The sequence below is a fragment of the Falco peregrinus genome, chromosome 8, assembly GCF_023634155.1.
Source record: "Falco peregrinus isolate bFalPer1 chromosome 8, bFalPer1.pri, whole genome shotgun sequence".
In the NCBI taxonomy this organism is placed as follows: Eukaryota; Metazoa; Chordata; class Aves; order Falconiformes; family Falconidae; genus Falco; species Falco peregrinus.
The window spans coordinates 44,035,960-44,057,185 of NC_073728.1; the positions used below are offsets into that span (position 1 = coordinate 44,035,960).

The 21,226-nt window shown below is 37.8% G+C and overlaps 1 protein-coding gene across 5 annotated transcripts in view; it reads left to right on the forward strand.

The window, feature by feature from the left end:
- The window catches only part of TANC1 (tetratricopeptide repeat, ankyrin repeat and coiled-coil containing 1), a 95,998-nt gene that overhangs the window by 16,134 nt on the left and 58,638 nt on the right, over positions 1 to 21,226 (forward strand). For 3 of the 5 annotated variants that reach the window (XM_055812870.1, XM_055812871.1, XM_055812874.1), the window contains exon 2: positions 8,759 to 8,833. The exons of the other annotated variants lie outside the window; for them this stretch is intronic. In XM_055812870.1, the coding sequence (XP_055668845.1) occupies positions 8,773 to 8,833 (61 nt within the window). In that variant the 5' untranslated portion in view covers positions 8,759 to 8,772. The remainder of the gene's footprint in view (positions 1 to 8,758; positions 8,834 to 21,226) is intronic. 5 annotated transcript variants of the gene reach the window in all.

A 21,226-nucleotide genomic window follows, 5' to 3' on the forward strand; every position in this document is an offset into this window, starting at 1 on the left:
TAAATACTGTTCTCTTGTTTTCACATGTTTTTGTTCATTCTTGAACTAGGAGTCCCTTAGATCTGGGAACATGCTCTGAGTTTATTATAAAATGTTAGATATTGATGACTCAAAATGTAGTGATTTTAAAGGATTTTTTTTAAATTACAGTCCTGCTTTCTGTTACACCAGTAACACCTTACTGCTTTAAGGGTTGTGGTGGTTGTTTTCCTCTTGTTTGAAAAATGTAGTTAAGCTAAAGGAATGTGAATTTGCCAGAAAAGGGAAATGTTGAAACTATTCTACGTGTAAATGATGGAATTCTTAATGTATTTAAAAGCACTGAAAGCAGTTGTGACTAAATGAGGTTTTCTGCAAACCTTTGGCCCGAATCTTGGGATATTTACAAAACAGAAAATGCACTTTTAAAAATATGGCTTTTTTTGAAATTTATGTTTATTGAGTTCTACACTTTCCACCCTTTATTTCTTTGCAAATATATGTTAACTGTTTTTCAGAATTTAAATATGGAGAGACTGAAAAACACAACTTTGGAAAGCAGGTAAATATGGAGTTCGCAGGCATTGGTTCAGGTGGTTACATACCTTGTAGGATCAGTTTATTTGACCTCTGCAGAAGTGGTGAACTCTTGTGGATAAATCTTTGAAAATAACCCACTCTGACAGGTAAGGTGGATAAAGTATGCATGCTGCAGACCTTTGAGGAAGGTGGAACAAAAGTTAGAAATGTGAACAAAAATTAGAAATGTGAACAAAAGCTGTGAATCATCTTGTTATTGATGTTAGTATCTGTCCATAGTAGCTGTATGGGGAAAATACTCTCATGCAAAGACATTGCTGAGTTTCAAGGGAGACTTAACTGGAAGAGTGAAAATGTGGAGAGCGGTTTCTTTTCTTTCTGCTTTTCAAAGGGGGTTCCCTAGGAAATACTTAACTTGTAAAAGATTAGGAATGAAGTAAACTGTTGTGTATGTCTGTGCTCCCAACTCTTCCTAACATTTGTGTTTTATAAACTTGGTCTTGTTTCAGAGTCCCTCGTTTATAAAAAAGCTGATCGTACCAATTCTAAAGCCAGGGACTTTCCACCATTTCCCTTCATGCTGTGAGTGTGAAGCAATTGTATGAAATGTTTTATATCTAAGACAAACAGTTGAACTGGTGTGAGGCCAGCACCCATTTTAAAATGTATTTGACATGAGATGGGGTGGGGGATCCAGTTTTGTAAGCAGCTAATGTGATCTTTAATTGCATAAGTAAAAGTGTGTCCAGGTTTTTTTCTTCTTATGTGACATTATTAATATCAACCATTGTATAACAAATCCACATCTGGTATCTGTTTTGGAAATGGAAATTATAAAGTTTTAAAAATACCTTCCAATCTTAAAACCCCCCAACAAAACAAACAAAAACCCACACATTAAACAACCAAACAAGTGGGTTCAGGGCAGAACTCAAAAATTGGAACCACGAAAATTTAGAATGAATTTGTTCATCAAACCAAAACAATTGCAGTAGCTGAAGGTGCCTCTGAAATCTAAGTGAATGATTTTATTTAAACTTAGTTATGGAGAAAGAGGAAATGCAATGTGCTTAGAAGAGACAAGATGCCAGCATTACTGGAAAATGCCCTATTGATGCAAATATCTTTAAAACAAAATGAAATCCAATATCCCATGTCTGTTTCAAGGGATGAGGATATATAAATGTGTACAGTATTGCTGTTTGATGTGATCGGTTGTCTTGGAAGAGTGGGAGATGGATATAAAGAAATTTGTTACCTGAAGCTGAAATGCTTTTTTATATATGTCAGAAAGCTTCGTGATATGAACAAATAAGTTCGGATTTTTTTAGATAATATTTAGTTCATTTGTAATAGGTACTTGTAAGCTGTAGTACTTTGTTAATTTCCTAAGTGGTTCAGTTACACACCTTTGTGGAATTTGAATGATGTTGTAAAGTAACCAAGTTGTTGGCTTTAGAATTATTTAAGATGGCAGTTTAATTGTCTTTGATTCCTTTTAATTGATCTCTTATTGCCCCCTACGGATATCCTAAGAATAGCAATGACACATACTGTAAAATTTCAGTTCTCTATCAAGCCTCTCTGTTCTGGTTAATCAAAAACTTCAGTTTGTAATGTCTGCAAAATAAGAAGAAAATTAAATATACTGGGTGGGTTTTCAGGTGTGTGGTTTGTTTGTTGTGTGGTTTTTGTTAATGCCACTCTGTTCTAGCTATGTATGTAGAATATCATTCTCAGATCTTGAAGTTCCTTAACAGCTCCAGATCTTACCATTGGATAATGCGGATTTTTTTATCATGGTGTATGTTTTTTGTATGGAAAAGAAAAACAAATATTTTAAACTAAAAAGCAGAGTGTAAGAAATACTTTGGGACTTTTCTTTGTCTTAGCTTTGGAGGTTATCTGGGTGCTTGACTATGTATTCAGAAAAAGTGCTTAGAGTTGTTTTTCTTTCCCTTTGGAATCTGGTAATTAGAATTTTTAGATCTTGTAGTACTGGGAGGCATATGCCATTTGAACACGAACAATCTAAGACTGAGTTAGAATGCACTTTCTGCTACACTGCAGCTGGCTTCCAGAATGTTTTTATTCTGGTCCATGCCATGAGGTTTTTTTCAGAGGCAGCAAGCGTCCTCTTGGTAGCCCCTTGAGCGGGTAATTTACTGCCTCTGCAAGAATTTTGATCCAATGTGGGTTTTGCTGGAGAAGGGGAACACACTTGAACCAACCTATGAGAGCTGCATTTCCTGCTATTCCCATCACATTCCCTCAGTATGTTAGATACATTTCAAGGCATTTCTTTTGTTTTGAATGTGCGTGGGGGGTTATCCCTTAAAGCAGTATGTGCAGTATATTGGGCTAAGGGGTAGGTAGACTCAAAGGGAGTAGTGTACTGTAAATGGTATGATGTGAAATGCACACAGCCTGTGTGGTCAGTGGCACAGAGTCTGGTTGAAGTCCAGTAACTAGTGGTGTACCCCAGGGGCCAGTACAGAATCTGATCCCGCTGAACATTGACATTAATCACAGAATCATAGAATGGTTGAGGTTGGAAGGGACCTCTGGAGGTCACCTTGTCCAGCCGCCCTGCTCAAAAAGTGTCACCTACAGCCAGTTGCCCAGGACTGTGTTCAGATGACTCTTGAGTACTTCCAAGGAAGGAGACTCCATACCCTGCCTGGGCAAGCTGTGCTAGTGCTTGGTCGCCCTCACAGCAAGAACGCGTTCCTGATGTTCAGAGGGAACCTCTTGTGTTTCAGTTTTTGTGCCTATTGCCTCTTTGTCCATTGGGTTCCTCTTTGCACCCAGTATTTTTTCCACTCACTTTTTTTCTAAGCTTACATTTCTTCTCTCTCTGATTGATACAAAAGGCTTCTTCTAGCTGTGCACCTGTTCAAGATACTGTAAATGTTGTGTTTTATTATTACTGTACTTTTCTAAAGAAAAGATCCAGTTCTCTTGCAACAGTATCCTTGTCTTTGCTTGCAGTAGGCTTCCCCTCTGACGATCAGCTCTGTGAAGCTAAACTCTTTCATAATCACTCTCTTGTATTTTTGGTTCTGGTTGCATCACACCACTAAGCTGTGTCACTTTTGGAAAAAAAATAATAAAATTGCATACAGTGGTGTCTATAGGGCAGAGCTATGTGAGACACGCTCAGTGAACTTCAGCAAATTTGCTTCCTTGTGCAGCTGAATTTTAATTAGTGGCTGTTGTTCTGCAGGACTTAAGAGATTTAAAAATGCTTGTAAGTAAAATTTATCATACAACATACCAGCCATATAGACCACTGCGTAATTTTAGAGGAAGCATTAATGTTGCAAAGCCATGCAGAAGTTAGGGAATACCAAATTAAGAATGTCTCTGCAGCTCCAATTAGGCTTCCCATTCTTCTACATGTGTGCTGTCCAATCATTATATGATTGAACACTTTCCTTCACTGAATGCTCTAACTGTGAACCTGTGAATGCCTGCTAGTAATATTAAAAGCTACGATCCCTTGAGTACAATTACCTCAAATGTAACGTACTAAAATGAGCTGAGAAAATCTTCATTTTAAGGAACTGTCTAATTACATTTAAAAATGGGTTCCAAAGAATGTAAGACCTTCAAATTGTAATATTAAGGTGAAATTTATATATCCAGGTTTCTGGAACAAAACACCAGTGCCTGAATATGAAGCACAGTCAGTGTTAGTTCCAAACTCATACATGAACCAGTATCTTACAGTGTGAAGTGGCCAGAAGTATTTGGGATCAGTCAGAACAGTTGTTTTCAGATATTTTTTTTTTTAAGGTTTTTGTGCTAAAATTGAGAAGATCCTTTTTAAAACGATGATAAGAACATGGGAAAGAGGACAATGGAGCTGGAGTCTTGATTTTTGCCACAAGAAATAACGCAGACTTGTAAGAGTTTGGCTGATAGGTATGAGCTGTGTACCACAGCTGTCTTGTAGCAGTACCGTTTGTTACACAGTTGCGTGATTCAGAAAACATCCAAGAAGCCTGGTCTTTGAGCAAGGAACACGCACTCCAGCACTTTGAATTACACTGTACAGCCCAAGTACCTGCAGCGCACGCTGGGTGTGCATGTTCTTGCAGCCATTGCAGCCTGTGTGATGGGAGCAAGGAGGAAGCTGTTCTGGAAGAATACTTAATAAACTTCAGAGGTGATTCGTTCAGCTTTTGGGAAAAATACATTTAAGGTGTTTGAGGAGCCTTTTACCTCTGTGCATCACAATGGTCTTGTGGTAGAGCCAGGAAGAGAATGCATCCTTCCTGGGCCCCGGTTGGCATGCTGTAGGCAAAGGAGGCTTCAGTTGCTTTGGGGCATCCTTTGCACCAGATGAGTGGACGCGACGTGCTAACATAATTAAAGTTTCAAGCACAATTTGTGCACAAAAGAAGCACAAATTTGGATTGCGTGGTCCAGCTTTTTAAATTTCTAATTTCCTAACTCTTAAATGCTTGTCCTCACAGTTTTGACATGATTTCTGTATGCATAAGCCTCTTTTGTTTAATCTGCAAATTTTAATCTTGTGCTCTTATAATAGTAATATTTTTAAATACCTCTTTTTCCGTACCTAATAAAGACCAATATTTTATAGAGATAGAGGAAAGGTAGCTGTCTGTAACATTGGAATATCTCTAATAAATCAAATAATGCTTTTATACATAAATTTTAATGTAAAGTCACTCTTCATACCTGTTTCAAACTGTCAAAGAGAATTGTTAGGTTCTTGATTTGTTAATACTTTTCAAAGGAGGATTTGATTTCCAAAAATAGAAAGTGTTCACGAGTCCAAAAAACCCAGACTGTATGTAAAAAAAAAAAAAAAAAAAAAAATTCTTCCTCATGCATTAAATTTATGTAAGAAATGCCAGTTGTTAAAGACAGGAAAGCTACTGAAATCCTCAGTTTGTGCCCTTTTTGAAGTATCTTTTTCCTTTTTATGTATGATTTTGTAACTGCTATTTGATAACTAGTTGCAGCTTTCTCTGAACCTTCTTGGAGCCTGTGTATTCCTCTTGGCTGAGATATGACACCACAGAAAACAGGTGTGGGAAGGGCTTTCAGAAGGTGGTTTTGTACACCATCCAGCTTACGGATCTGATCCATCTGAAAGATTTCCATTATTAAACACCTTCTGATAGAGTTGGAAGAAAAGTAAGCTTTAAAGTTTACAATCTCTTTTCATGCTTGAAGCAGAAACTTCTGAGGTTTAGGGCTTGTCTTAAAGTTTTTGTTTTGTTTTTGTCCCCATCCAGTGATGCTGTGTCATGCAAATGAAATATGTCGGCTTGTCTGGATGGTTCATCCTTGGCCTAACAGGTTTTACTCTAGCCATAACCAGCTGTGTGGAGGTGGTTTTTTTGCCCTTGCAGATGTCTGTTTTGGAGATAAATATTCCACTCTTCCGTTATGGGCAAGCAGTTTTCCTGTAGCTTGTTGTCCACACTACTAGGAGGTTTTCTCTTGGTGTTTAAATTTTGTCTGCTGCGAAGCAGACTGATACTGCTTTGTCTATCAAGAGTTGCTATGTAGGACAGATCACTCCCTTTTGTGTAACAGTCATAAAATATAAAACGGGCTACTGTAGCTAGGTCTCCTCAAGTCTCCTGCTCTTAAAAATAAACAGCCTTTTCAGTCTCTCAAGTTGCAGTGCCTAGACTGCTGATCTCTGGCATCGCCTTCTCCATTCCCTTCACCTGGTCCAGATCTGAATTCTGGTGCTAACAGTGGGATGTAGGTGCCTCTGGAGGCCTCCCTGGTACCAGGTAGAGTGGAATGATGACTTTCTTTGTTTTAAAGGCAGTGTTGGTCTTTGTTCAGCTTAAGGGGTTAGGTTTCTCCTATCATCAGATGCACTGTTGCCAGCTGACTATGTCTTGAGTCTCTCAGGGAATTGATTCTTCCTTTTTTCTATCAGTGTACCCGAGGACATGACTTGTCTTTTTTCCTTATTACTTTTTGTGAAAGCTGTTGTGTAAGGGAGAAGCACTTCTCCCTTCTTTGCAAAGCTAGAAGGCATGAGGGGAAAGGGGAAATGTTTAGGGAACACACATGATGAGTGAGAGTAGAGATACACACAGTACTTGGCTGCCTTTCTCATCCTCCTGATAAGTGGCTGTTGGGGAACATGTAGTACAAGGTATTTCAGAGGAAGTAATTGGGGCTGCAGTTAAATTTTGGTTCAGATTGTTCCATTTTAAACTTATTTTTCTAGTTTTCAGTGCTGTTAATCTCAGAAGATCCTTTGCTGTTACGGATTGTCTTAGTATCTAGCTAGCTTATCCAGACAAGCAAGGAAGGGAGTGTTTCCTCCACATTGCATTTAGTTTTTCCTTGTCATGATCTTGTGGTTAACTTTAGGAGATATTTTCTTATTTTCAGAAAAATGAAGCATTGTTCAGGGAGTGTCATTAACCATGTTCTTTCAGTCCAGCATTTTCTACATTGCTGGTCAGATGTGTTGAAAGCTGGCGTCATAACCTTTGCCTGTAGAATATGATTGATACTGAGACACTGATGCTATAAGCACATAGAGTGTATGTTTAAAAAAAAACCAACTGCTTCATTCTTCCCAGTTGGCATTCAGTATTTTGATATAGTATAGCGATGCTTATTTTCAGAATTTTGTTTGTGGTTTGTGTTCCATAAATAATTTGCTTCCTTTTAGTTTATTTAATTTTTAAGTTAGCTGATCTGATTTTGGGGATGTTCTTATGGGCTTTTTAAATTATTTTTTTTTAATGCAGAAACTGGAGAGGGCTGCTTAGTTTACATTCTTTGGGAAACACCTGAAAATACTTCAGAACTTGTTTTACTCTTGCAGTTTGCAGAGACATAGTATTAGCAGCGTGTCTTACACACCCCCCACACCCCCCGTGCAATTCTTGGCAGATACTCTGCCCAAGATGCAGAGCACAGAAGATACTGTGTTTACTATCTGCTTGTCCTACGATGTGTGATAGTAAGGAGTGTAACTCACAGTACAGCTTGCTGGAGAGATGTTACCCTGCCACATGAAAAACAGCCGTTTGTGTGCACAGCTGTACCTGTGTGGAACTGAGCCAGGGATTTGTGCAGCGAATATAACACAGACTCTGGAAACCTTCCAGTTTTCTAATTAGTATTAGTTCTGTGTGCTTCAGGGTATTCATGGAAGCTTAAGAACTCTGTTGTGCTGATTTTTCTTTTTCTACTTTATTTCATAAAAACAAAAGTGAACTGTCTGAAGAGCCCATGTGTTTTGGATGGAAGAATTTTGCTTTTCCTGTTGATTTCATGTGGGTTTTATGGCAATCCCTTAAATAAAACAGCGTAGTCAGGCTTCTTTTTCCTTCTTGTTGCATATCCTGCGTTGCAAGTATTCTAAAGTGAGATCTCTTTGGAATTTTTCAATAGAGAAAACAAATGAAATCAGAATTTATAGGTGCTCTAGAAAGGTTTTTGAGAAAGAAGTGCTCTTCATAATTCCTTTCATTCTATTTTCCTTGCTTTGTAACTGAAGACAGTTATCTTAAACAAGTGTCTTCCAGGTTTACATCCCAGATACACTTTTCTTATGGTTAGTAATCCTCTGAAATCTGCAACTTGAAGTTGATTGTTAAACTGGAGGTGAGGAAGGCAGAAGTGCGTGTGCTCACAGGCATGGGTATGTGGGCTCATAGCCATGTACATTGCAGTGCAGTGATTTAGGGAATTTGTTTAGCTTTCTTTGTGTTGGTCAGCAGAGTGTTGCATATGGGTAAAGACTGGCTGCATGGTGGTACCATGTGCTGTTGTCACCCATGTGTTTGATGCTCCTGCAGTTTGGAGTCTCCAGCTGACAGCTGGTTTCTAGCATGTCACCTGCTCCCCCAGCTATGCTGATAAACCCTGGTCCCAAGTTAGACGTTTATTCTGTTTTATTTTCGCCAAAGTGTATTACAGTACTTTACAGGGGCTTAGCCTTATAACCTTAATTATATGTGGAATGTGGAGAATGCTGTATTATTTTTCTGTGTAAGACAGTGAACTCTTAATTGCTTAGTTCAAGTATTAAAACATTCCTTGTGCATCAGGACTTTGTTTAACCAAGCTGTGTTGTAAAAAAATAAATGTAACTACCAAAAAGTTTCTTCTGATTACCTCACTTTTATTTCTATTGATCCTATCTTTATTTTGTTCAGATTTGTGTGAATGGACATTATTAATGCTGCATTTGTTTTTGTTTCTTTCTGTTATCCTTTAGGAGGAACATTTAAAATGTTAAAGGCAGTTTTAAAAAAGAGCCGAGAGGGTGGAAAAGGGAACAAGAAAGACTCAGGTATGAATATTAATAAAATATTTTATAATGTAGTTGAGTTGTGCATTATAAATCCAGCAATTAAATTTGTTCTGTTGCAGCAGTGATGCCCCATCTTACAGGCATCGCGTGACTCCTGGTGCTGATGGCAGGGAGGTCTGTGGGCCATAGTTCCTCCCCTGGTGTGGCCGGACTGCTTACGTGCAGGCCATGAGTTGCAGGTCTGGTGAAGCCTCGTGGAAGGTGTATCCAGTGCACTTGTTCCTGAATCGCTGCTGGGAAGGACAGAAGAGAGCAGCTTGCTCTTGGTTCTTACCATAGAAATACCAAGAGCTGTCTGTGTGTATTGTCCTGCCAGCTTCAGCGTGGCCCAGGGCTAGAGGTTCAGAACCTGGAACTACAGAAATACTTTTAGAAGTACTTACACAATTAGATTGGGGGGGGGGGGGGGGAAATTATTTGTTATGGGCAATAGAATTTTTATTGTTCATGTATTTAGAAAAAAAGTATTGACAAATAAATCTAGTGAAGTGTTTTTAAGTTGGTTATCAAACCTCTATCATGTTCTAGCCTTTGCTTTAACTACAGAGATTTCTGAAGGTGAAATTAATCATCAAAAAATTTTATTTAAAAGAAAAAAAAAAGCTTGCTTTACTATTAACCACATATTTAGTAGGCCACTACTTATCTGTGTTGCCTTTCAGGAGAAGGGGTAACTAAGATCTCTGCCATTTTCAAGGGCAGAGAAGGACCTGCAATGCCTGTTGATAAGGAGTAATAATTATAGAAGGACAGGTGGTGGTGGTGGAGTGTTAAACCTGCCTGCTTTGTGAAGGCCATGCTGCAGTGACTAGAAAGCTAATGGACCTGAGTGACACCTTTTCATCACAGTTAAATTTTTTGCTTCAAACTTTTAATGTAGACTGATACATCTGATTTTCTGATTAGTTAGATCCGAAATTATCTGTAAGAGTGAATTTCTGCATTTTGGCGACACAAATTTATTACTCTCGGAATAAAAAAAAAAAGTAAATCCAAATATTCCTTTAATGTAATAAGTACAGAATGTAATACAGACTACCATGTTCACATTTGTCAGAACCTTTAAAACAATGCAGTCATATTTTCTTTGATGAGCAAGTTATACATATATTGCATTGCAGCTTTTAAAACTATACTGAGTCCTATGGGGGGAGGGTATTTTAAGTGTTCTGTTTCAAAAAGCAGTTCTGTGTTCATCTGGCAGGTAATGTGTTCTTCAGGAAATTCTTGTGGTCTTCTGAAGTTCACGCTGTACCACGATTTCTTTCTAAGTGACTGAATGATGAGAGCTATCCTGAAAAGAAAAAACATTGACACTAGATCAAAGATGCATAGAAGTGATTGCAGAGCAAGACAAAAGGCATCCTGTTGATTTTGTGTGTACTGCTGACTTTAAGTTACCAGCTGGAGTTGTTTAAACATAGTGGGCTAAAGATTCCTGTGGTGAGGCCTTCATTGGTACATTTTTCTTTAAAATACTAGATGGAAATTGGTTTAAGCTCAAAAGGAAAATCAGGCTGTTTTGAACGGAGCTTTGACCAGGCTTTGATTAAAATCTGGAGCTTGAAAAGCCTTTTTCCTTTAGGTCAGAAAACACACATTTTTTTTTATTTTAGGAACTCATCATGTCTGTCTGGATTGATGTATGCAAAAGAAAGGGTTTTCTCCATTTGTTTTTACAATTACAGTGCTGCTGTATTTCTGAACACCAAGGGGAATGTTGGAGTGTGGGAGTTTTTTTGGTTTCATTTTTGTTTTGTTTTTTGTTTTGTTTTTTAAGCAAAGCTCTAGAGTTTCATGTGTGAATTGAATGTTATGAAAACCAAGTACTGGGAAAAAAATCTGTGAATAATGCTGGTTGGTAAAAGCTAGAGTAAGGAGGAGTGCACATAATGGTTTTTAAAATGAAGTGATTAACTTATACAGTGGATTCCAGAGATTTTGGCTTACTTTGTATTTGAAAATGTTGTGGAAAGTTTGAAAAGAAATGTGTGCATTCCGTGCTTTGTTACATCCAGGACTTCCTGCAAAGTTGTTTAGTTTAGTTTTAGTGCAGTTTAATAGTTTTTCTTCTGTTCCAAAGGACCTTCCAATTCTTTCAGCTGTAAGACATTTCTCAGCTTTTAGAGAAGACGTGAGGCAAGGCAAAACCCACCAGTCTTTGTAGAGCTTGTTTTTTGCTTGCTCCCCTCCCTGGTCCTTAAATTCCGAACAATGAGAAATGGAAATTTTTTAAATTGTAGAGTTGTTCCATTTCATGGCCCTTCAGGTGCTTAATAACAACAACAGCTCCTAAAATTTACTACTCTCTAAAGAACTATGAAGAGAGTGAAAATGTGTGCTAACAATGGAAGCTGACTTGAGAGACAGTTAACATGGAAACATCCATCTTTCCAGCTACCATTTAAGAAAGTAATGCAATAGTAAATTTAGATGCTTCTCGCAGCTTTGTGGACACATAGATTTGATTTTTTTGCTGATAAAGTTTTGAAAAAGTTGTCAGGATTTTGAGAGCTTCAGAATGTAGTAGGAAGTAGATGGGAAAGTACAGCTCAATAGTGCCAAGCTGAGCCCAATTAGGAAGACTTCTGTGACCTTTTTTCCAATATATACCCGGTTTAGAAATAGTGCTGAACATCTAGAGAAGGTAATAAAATCTTAAAATGTCCCAGCCATTTCAGAATTGACTGTATGAATGTGCTTGCAAACTTCTGTTAAGGTGTGTGAGTAAATTTATCATACTTTGCATCCCAGTAGACAGGGGAGAGATGCAGAGATGTTGAGTTGCAGCTGAAGAGCAGCAGCTCCAGAAAGCTCTGTCTTGGCCACTTGTGATTGTGTCACTCAAACGGAAGGCAGCTTGGAAGAGGTTTAGGCTAAACAGCAATAGCTTATTCTTAAACTGAAGTAACCCCTGTTGTCCCATGGGTTTCCTTGTGCATAAAAGGAATGCCTGGAAGTCTGCGTAATACAGATCTGAGTGCGATGAATCCTGTTTTACTGAATAGACCTTCCTGTTTGTGCGCTAGCTGTAGCTTATTGGTTTTACATCTGTTAGCCTGGTGGAACCAGTGCAAGCAGGAATGGCATTCCCCCCCCCCCCCCCCCCCCCCCCCCCCCCCCCGGATAGAAAGCACAAGTGTAGTATTAAAAAGCCTGTAAAAGGGGTTAAAGAACAAAAGAAATTAGGACTTTTTTTTTTTTTTTTTTTAAATAGCTTGCATGGATTTTAATGTTAGAATTTTCTCATTTGCCCTGACATAAAGGTGTAAGAGCTGAAGATGTGCATAACACTTTTGAAATCTAGTTGCTGAGTATGTTAATTACAATTTCATAGCTTTTTAAATTCAAGGTTATCTTTCAAAAAAGAGTTGCAAGAATTAGTGTTGATGCTTGTGGGAGAGAGACTGAAGCGTTATGCTAAAGACTGGTAGAGGGTCTTTACATAAACACCTTCTGCCCTAATCAGGTGGAAGACTGGCATGTGGAAATCTCACTTTTGGATGGAAAACCAGCACCTTCAGCTACTCCAGTAGCAGTGTGCTAGTGTTAGATAGTTGGGCTCAGATCCTGCAGCTGCTGCAATAATAATTTTCTTAAACTCATTTTAATAAAACAATTGTATATTTAGGTGTGGCTGGGAGGTGTTGGTTAGGTAAGTGGCTACTGTCGAGTTAGGTAAAATCTAAATGAAACAAGATTTGTGTGTTTAAACATGCACATAATTATGTACATGATTTATATCAGTATGTGCAGACGTGAACAAAGATGAAGAGAGCAGTGTTGACAGCATGTTATTTATGCACAGAACAAGTTTTCAAAATAAAACTTCATAAACTTACTTCTAAATGTAGATTTGAAGACAAGGGAGTTGATACTGTATTTGGCAAATGGTTTGCCAAAGGAACAGAATTTCAAACAAACCAATTTTTTGACCCAGGCATCCAACTTCTGCATCCAGCTTCTTTTCAGGTTTTCTGCAGTATGAAGCAAGCTGTCTTTACACCTCTTCAGGCATAGTTACTTCTGTTGTATGGGAATAAGTATCTGTAAGTTGCTTTTGTCTTGTCCCCCATCCTTCCATTAGTGATGTACATACATGGTAAAGGACAGAACTCAAGGTCAAGGGGGAAAAAACTCCAGTCTACACCTCTCACATTAAAGTAACAAATCTGTTTTGTGAATGTTTGGAACTGAACTGGAAGAGGGCAAACAGGAACAATAATTTTTGTGACCCAGAAAGTAATCTGTGGATTTATACTGTCTCAGGTACACCAAGCTGGAAATGCACAGTAATTACTCTCTCAGATTATCTTTGTTTCTCAAGGTTTTCATTCAGTCTCAAAGTAAAAATTTGGAATTTTCTCCTTTTTGTCAGATTATCATCATCAAATAAGTATTCTCTCTTTAAACTTTGAAGGTTTCCAAGTCCTTTAGAGATTCCTTAGGTGCTTTTGTAATAAGAAGTGGCAGACCTAGTCTCTTTGTAGACCTAGTCTGTTGGTGTACCTCTTAATAGTCCTTTTGACTTCTTCGTAGGGCACACCTTTTCTTATTCTTTGCCTTTTACCTCTGTTTTATTAATTGACTTTATTTTCTAGATTTAATACAATCTCATCTCTTTGTCTTTATTTCTACCCTGTGTTTCTTTCTAGCTACCTTGGAAATTTCTTGCTGCTCTCTCTTCTGTGTTGTTTTCATAGTTTATTGTATGTTTTCCAGTTTCTTTCCTTGAGGCTCTTGAATTCACCTCTGTAGCCACCAGGAAATTCTTTGCCTCTGGCCTCTCTTGGAAGGAGCTGACCTTTCTTATTTTAGTATAACACAGATGCTTCATGTCTTAGTGTCACAATTCAAGAAATTGGAGCCAGAAGACTGTTGTTCAAACTGAAGTTACACAGAGTTACCTGCAAGTCTTGTCTGTGTCCATGATGAGGTGATAATAATAAGCTTCAGAATATAAACAAAAACCACATTTTAGTTATGATTGTTCTAGTAGCAGTTCTACTTAGGTACTTGTTCTTAAATGCTTAAAAATAGCTTCAGAGAGAGATTTGTATTAGTATTTCCTGTTGGTTTTATATGTAGCCAGCTGCTTTTCAGTATACAATTATGTTTGTTTTCTTCAACTGTCCTAAAACCAGCAACTTGCTTGTATTCTGGGAATCTGCATTTTTTTGTTACTTAATAAGCAAAAGACCACTCAATATAAAATGCTTGTAATGTATTTCAACTTGAAAAGAAAATCCCGTATATTAAATTTCTACAGAACATGCTCAATTATTTCAGATGGCTTTTTAGTAGCATGAGCATTGTCGTTCTGTTGACCCAAAAGCAGGCCTGAAGGAACATGAATAATGGAAGTATTGTGCTTAGTTTGCAGTGTTCTTCCTGCACTGAATCCCATCAGAAGTTTAACATCAAATGTAGTACAGGGTACGCATGAAAACTTTGTTGATTCCAGTAGAAATTAATGTGGTAACTAGTTGAGACTTCAAGGTTTTCCAGCTCAAATGCTTGTTAGACATTCATGTGGTGCTCAAATAAGAAGGGTCAAAATGTCATGTCAGCAAAAAGATAATGTTTAGAATAAAATACTGTATTGCTTTAAAGGTTGAAAATCTGGAGAAATGAGATCAGTGGTTTTGATTTCTGGATGATGAAATAAAAGGTATTGAAGTGCTTATGTATTCGTATGTATTGTACTTTTCAGTGATTGTCTTCAGATTTTTTTTTTTTTTTTAATTTGGGCTACGAAAGAGTTCCATATTAGTAAATCTTTCTTGGCTCTTGTTTCGTTCTCCTGTAGATCAGACTCTGTTTTTACAATACTCTTTTGAGGCTTAGTTTCCTTTGTTTTTCCTTCTTGTATTCCAGTATCTTTATATAAGTGTATTTGACCTAAGTATGAGAGTATAAAGTTTTTGAATGCTAGGTTAGAATGGATGCTTTTATTTCTGCATTATGTTCTGTTATAAATTGGCATACTCTCTTGTCTTGTTTGCATGCCTTGCTCTTAATCAACTTAATCAATTCACAATGAAATCTGTGAATTTGAAATCTCTTGCTTTTTTTACATATGATCTCATAGAATTAAGAAATCGACATCTTAGTGTTCTCTTTGAAAAGTTAAAGGGCTTTCAAAGACATGAGCTGTAATTGCTCATATGATTTCTACCATTCTTACTTTTGTGTCTTCCTTTCCTATTAGTGTAGGTCACTGTAGCAACCCTGATGCACAGCACAAGCACAGCACTTTGAATCATAAACATAAATGTGCTAAAATTCACTGACAAAATTTTTTTGTTGTTAATGGCAACTAGATTGCTACTTCAAAATAAAAGTGAAGTTGCTAGGCAAGAAGGTCTTGTCTTTTATTAAGACCCACTACTCAATCATTATTTTCAAATTGAGTGTTTCTGGAGTTATTTCCGTGTAGCATTAAAGGTTCAGCTCCCAGGTGAACTTGTTCAGTTTAATGCGTATTTTAACCACACCTTTCTTGCATTATGTCTCATTAAATATTTTTGACTAACACATTTGTAACTAGGCTGAGGGCATCAAGAGCTTCAGATGGCCTTCTGGCAAACTGAGAGCCTTGAAATCACTAAAGTAAGTTTGCATTTTAAAACTAAATACGCAAATTCAATTGGCTGTTTGTCCAAACTCTCTCTAATGTTAGGCTTTGAATTTTAAGTGCAAAGGGACTTTGTGGTGCTTGAAGTACACATCCACTAGCTGGAACATTGAACTTGTACTGGAATGCTTTCAAGCTTCAGTCTGACTTTTTGTTGTTACTCTAAAAATATCTTGCAACAGAAGAAGCATTGTTTCATGCTTCAAATACGGAGCTGTTTTTGATTATTCTGTGTTGCTTTGCCCACTTTCTGTGACTGTTGACAGTTTAAGAGTTTAAACTCCTTTTTTTGCTGTGAGTATTTAATGTGGTGAATGTCTTTTCCCAGAAGGTAATTCCAGTGATATATCCCATGTACATATAAATAAATAATAATAAAAAAGAATCCTGCCCTTGAAATACATAAATAAAAATTAGTTGACATTACTACAGTGGTCCTAATAACTGCTATTTATCACTGTTTCTTTAAAGATTGTTTGGGTTTTTTAAAGTAACAACAAGAGAACATTAGTATTTTGTGTACTGAAAAAAAGTAATCCAGAGTTCAGAAATAAAAGCCAGAAAGTGAGCAAATAATGTCAACTATGAGCATGGTTGGTAAAGATTGTCCATTTGGACCTTTACTCTAATCTTTACTTGGTTTGTTCCTCAGTTGGTGCACTTCACTGCTTCAGTTACTCAGACTGTGATGGTTTTTCTTCCTGTTACAGGCTATTTACTCCCTTTTTCTGGTCTCTCCAGAGTCTCAAGGGCAAAATGATTAAATGCTTATCTTCCCTAATGCATGTATTTTACATGACAGAAGCCTGTTTTCTTATCTCAGAGGTCTAGCTGATCAACTGCTTACCATTAATTTTTGTTTCAACTCCTGGTCAGTGTTGGTAGTAGTGAATGGTTACCTTGTCCTAACTAGAGAGAGTCAGTCACGTGGCTCCTTCTGTCCTCTGTTTCTTAAGTTTTGTTAGGATGACACAGATCCTACGAAGCAGAATAAAGTTTAATAAGACTGTCAGTAATGATGTGTAAGCACATCAGAATGTTGGATATTCCTGTTTGCAGAGACAGTCTTTCTTTTCACAGTGCTGCGTGTGTGTGGATTGTTACAGTTTGCTACTTGTACTGTTCTTCAAAACTCAGCAGCTGTTTCCACAGCAGTATCATGGGGTACTTGGCGTGAAGCGAACAGAAGCCTCATGCAATGCAGATAACAAAATAATCCAGCAGTAATTGTGTCATTACAATCTTTTACGTGATCCCCATGTCAGCGTGATTAATTCTGTCTCGACATTATTTTATGCTTGCTCTGAAATAGCAAAGGAGTTATGCCTCTTCAGCTCACCTTTTCAGCTTTTCCTGGTTAAGTTCTCCAAAGAGCTTCGCAAGGCTTTTGGTGGTGGCTGTGCATGTGGGAGTCATCCCGTAGCTGCAGTGCTGCGGTTACCCAGGTCTGGGTCCAGGCAGTTTTGGAGAGTCTCCAGAGATGAAGGCTCTGCAGCCTCCCTGAGCGACCTCTCCCACTGCTCTGCCATGCTCGCCATTTGTAACAACAGCAATACACCAGTGGCTGATAAGTCCAGCGGTTCTTCTGCTCCAGTAGAAATGTCAGGGCAGTCTGTGTGCAGGCTGAAGGCTGAGCCAGCCACCAGGTTTAATGCTGTCTGCGTGCTCTTCTGTAGAGAATACGGATTTCTTTCTTGCCTTCACTTGTGTTGATCTCTGAGGACTGTTGTCATAAGCCAGCAGTGGCTGTGGTAGACATGTCACCCTAGACCAGTGCTGTTAACAGCCTGTCTTTCTACCCATAGTCAGCAGTGCCAGCCAGGATTTTGCCACCTTCTGGTCTCCTCCCTGAATGTGTTACAGAAGTGAAAAGTTTGCAACTGGTACGTGGCAAAGTTCATTTACTGCTGCTTTGCTTTCCAGTTGGTGCCCGAGTAATCTGGTTGAGGCTGGATGGTTACAGTCAAGTTCTTGTTTGTTGGGGAGGTGGTGTGGGGGTGCTTCACCTGGGGTGCTTGCAAGGGGCCTTTTCCGGCAATAGGATCCTGCATGTTAACACTTCATTATAATTCTTCATTTTTTTAAAAACATCTTAAGCAAAACTACAGAACTTAGTATTTCTGCTATAACACAGTTTTATATTTGATACATTTTTAAAGCGGGTTGAGAATCTTCTGTTTAGTAGGGAGGCTAAGGGAGAAAAAGAAAGTCAGCTATGTCAGAAATACATTCTGAGATAAGTCTGCAGAACGTGGTTCTGCAGTCGCTATCAATATTCAGACTTAAGGAGTCTGCATTTCCATTGTTTTATCTTGTACTGTTTTGTCCTGTTTTGAAGGTTGCGGTCCTGTTCCTTCATGTTAAAACAGTCTGTAATCCAACATCTGCACCAAACACCACTTTATGCATATTTTGGTAAAGTAGTTAAGAGTCCTTCTGGTTTCTAAGGAACTTACATTGAATGAAGAACTAGATGTGTTTTATTATGTTTAATACTGACACATACACTGTAAAGGTTTTCATTTTAGTTATCCTCTTTATTCAATAGAAAGATTAGTTTAATCTTAAAGTTCAAGTACTCTTGGATATTAGGCTCTACAAAATCATTACTTTAGTCAGTCATCCTTGTATCTTTTTGTATCTTAAGAAAAAAAAAATAGTTTGTTAATCAGATTATGCCTTTCAGTTGCATCCGTAGGTGCAACTAAACTGGGATTTGATTTCCATTCTCAAAGCTTTGTGTGTGTGGTTTTTAAAACTATTAAGCTGTTTCCGTGGTTACTTTGACCATTGAATAAGAACTCTGGTGTTGATTGATGCTTATGAAACTTTTGTCCAGAGGCTACTTGGCAGTGGGAAATGTACAACTTGGAGGTTTTAAAAATAAGAAAGTGGGGTTTCACCGAACCTTTCTTACATTTTAGTTCAACATTATTAAAAAACTTGTGAGAGATCATTTTCTTCCTATTCCAGAACTGATATTTGTCAGGTTTACATTGGGTTAGAGACAAAGAAATGTCATGTAAATTTAAAGTATTTTTGTGGTAGCTAAAATACTTGAAATTACTAACCTTTAAGTAAATGACAAATACAGTTTTCTGTGTGCATCAGTGTGGCATCTGGTTATGTTCAGGCATTGTAACAAATAGTAGTTTGACAGCTATTGCTCATGCATTTTTCTAGTATTGTTTCCCTGATAGCAGGTTGTTGTGTGGAAGGCATAATGTATCACCTTGTAGATCCCACAGGCTTGTTAATGCCGAGTCTGTCTGGTCGTATATGTAGATCCAAGTATCTTACAGGAATTTTGTGGTAAGTTGGGTGAAATGTGTAGATTTGGTCATCAGTCAAATTTATATAAAAAAGAAAATGCAGGATTAGGGTAAGTATAGAGGATAGATTCAGAGACTTGGGAAAGGATGGTATAAGCATCGAAGCTTGCCATCTTGCATTATCACATGTATAATTTAACTGTAGCCAACCATAAATAACATTATATATATGTGTTATATATATTATATATATAACATAATATATAACAACATAAATAACATTAATTGTGTGGATATAGAACTTCCCTCGATGCCATAGCAAAAATAATGAATTTTGTCAGTCCACTTGGAGAGCCCGACAACCAAGAGGTAGAGGTCATCTGCCTCTGATTTTGTCCTGTAATTGTGATACAGACCCAGGAGCCTGTTCATACAATTGTGTGTGTCTGACGCAAGTGCTTTTGTACTCGGTTGAACTGGATTGTCTCTGTAGGAACTTGGTATCGTGCAGTCCTCACTTGGCATGAAGCAGTGGTTCCTCCTGCTGTGACTCTGTTCTGTGGTGAGGAAAGGTGAGGTGAGCCTCATCCTGGCACCGGCTAGAGGCAGGGTGTGTTTCCAAATGTTCTGCCCTCCTACAGGCTTAACTCTTTGTGTCCCTGCACGCCCTTTCTTCACTTCTTGCTCCCTTTTTGGTAGGTGAGAGTATGTTCACCTCTGTTAGGAAGAGAGGCAGTGGCAAGATGAACCCAGAGGAGGTGCGTAGAGAAGAGAGAAAACAAAGCAAGCAGTGGTCCTGCTCACCCTGTTGCTAGCCTCTGTTGATGGGTTTGGGGACCTCCTCAGCTGCAAGTAGCTGTTGCCATCAAGGGATTACTTCTGTGAACAGTCCCTGGAGTCCATGTAAAGCTTTAGCATTCAAATGCCATGGGTTTCCATTTACTGTTTATTACAGTTAGAGGAGTTCTTTGATCGTGGGGCTTTATGGGGAGTTGTTCTCCTGGTAGAAGATCTGGTTGGTGTCTGTGACCGTGACACTGTGTGGAGGGTTGTGGTATGTGGGTTCTGTTTGTTCCCTTTTATTCCTGTTTTTTATGTTTTTTGAGGTCACGAATGTGGGATTGGCCTGTATAGCTAGGATTGCATTTAGTTAACAGTTCTTTAGAAAGGTCTGGGAGGAGCAACTGCAGTTTCTGCTTTCTTGGAATGATTTGTGTCTCATAGCTGTCTGCTATTCCATAGTATCCTAACCATTTTCAATTTATAACATGCTTTTTTTTTACTGCTTCAGTAGATTACATTACTGTTTAAATATGTTCTGACATCACTGAGAATATGATGTTCTTATAGGTTGAAGCCAGTGTCGTTAGGCTTTTTCAAGGTGTGATTTCTTGCTCTAAAGAGCTATTGTGTGGGTATGTGATGACAGTAAGCAAAAGCTTATTGTAAAATTAGGAAAATAAGTGAAAAGGAGAATTTCTGTGATACATGTTTTGGATTTTTGTTTTTTAAGTCATACTGCTCTCATAATCAGAGAGCCTGATCTTTGTACCTCTCCCCAAAGTGTCTGCAGTGTTGTCAGGAAAATACAATAATAATAAGAATACTGGTATAATAAAAATTGCTAAAGGGCTGGGGGCGAGAGAATGTAACATATCTTTCAAGTTACTGTCGTGATCAAATAATCTGAATTCATTTATTAGAGTTATGCTAGCAGTGTATTTAGCCCCATCTAGCTCTCTTCCATGGTGTAATGTTTTGTTTACAATAGAGATAGATAAATTAAAATTAGTTCAAAAATTAGGAGTCTATTAGGAAGACAGTGAATTAAACACTGATGGCTTGTATCATAGTAAAAGGGAAAACAGAAATAAGGGACTTGTAGGTGGAGTTACTAACCCTGAAAGGGGAGGAGGTAATTTTTGTTTGTTATTCTCTTGTCTCTTGCACCCCCCTCACTAGCATTCCAGCTGGAGTATTTACACAAATTCCAAATTACAACCTTGGCAACGAATCTAGTAAAAAAACCTCTTAACAAGAGTGGTAGTATTTTCTAATTGCAGTTAGCTGCATTACCATGCTACTTCCTTGCTTTTTGCTTATGTTCAAAGGAAAAAATGGAATATAGCAAGAAGTTTCTCTGTGCGTTCTTCAGCAACTTATGAACCAAACTAACATGTGCTCTACTGAATAATAAATCATGACATACCTAAGATTAAATCTGTATTTAAAAACCAGCTGTTGCAAAAGTTTAATTTCTAGAAGAAGAGAGAAAGAAAATCCTTAGCCTTTTTGATTTTCACTGAAAGTATATGGGAACTCAGTAATTTAGATATCAAAAAGTTTTCATGTATGTGATCATAGTGTCTAAAATATTTAGTCTTTTTATTTTAAATATATACTTAGGCGGTACTTTTTTTATTAAGAACAGTGTGTTGCAGCAAGCTTGCTAAAATGTAGAAT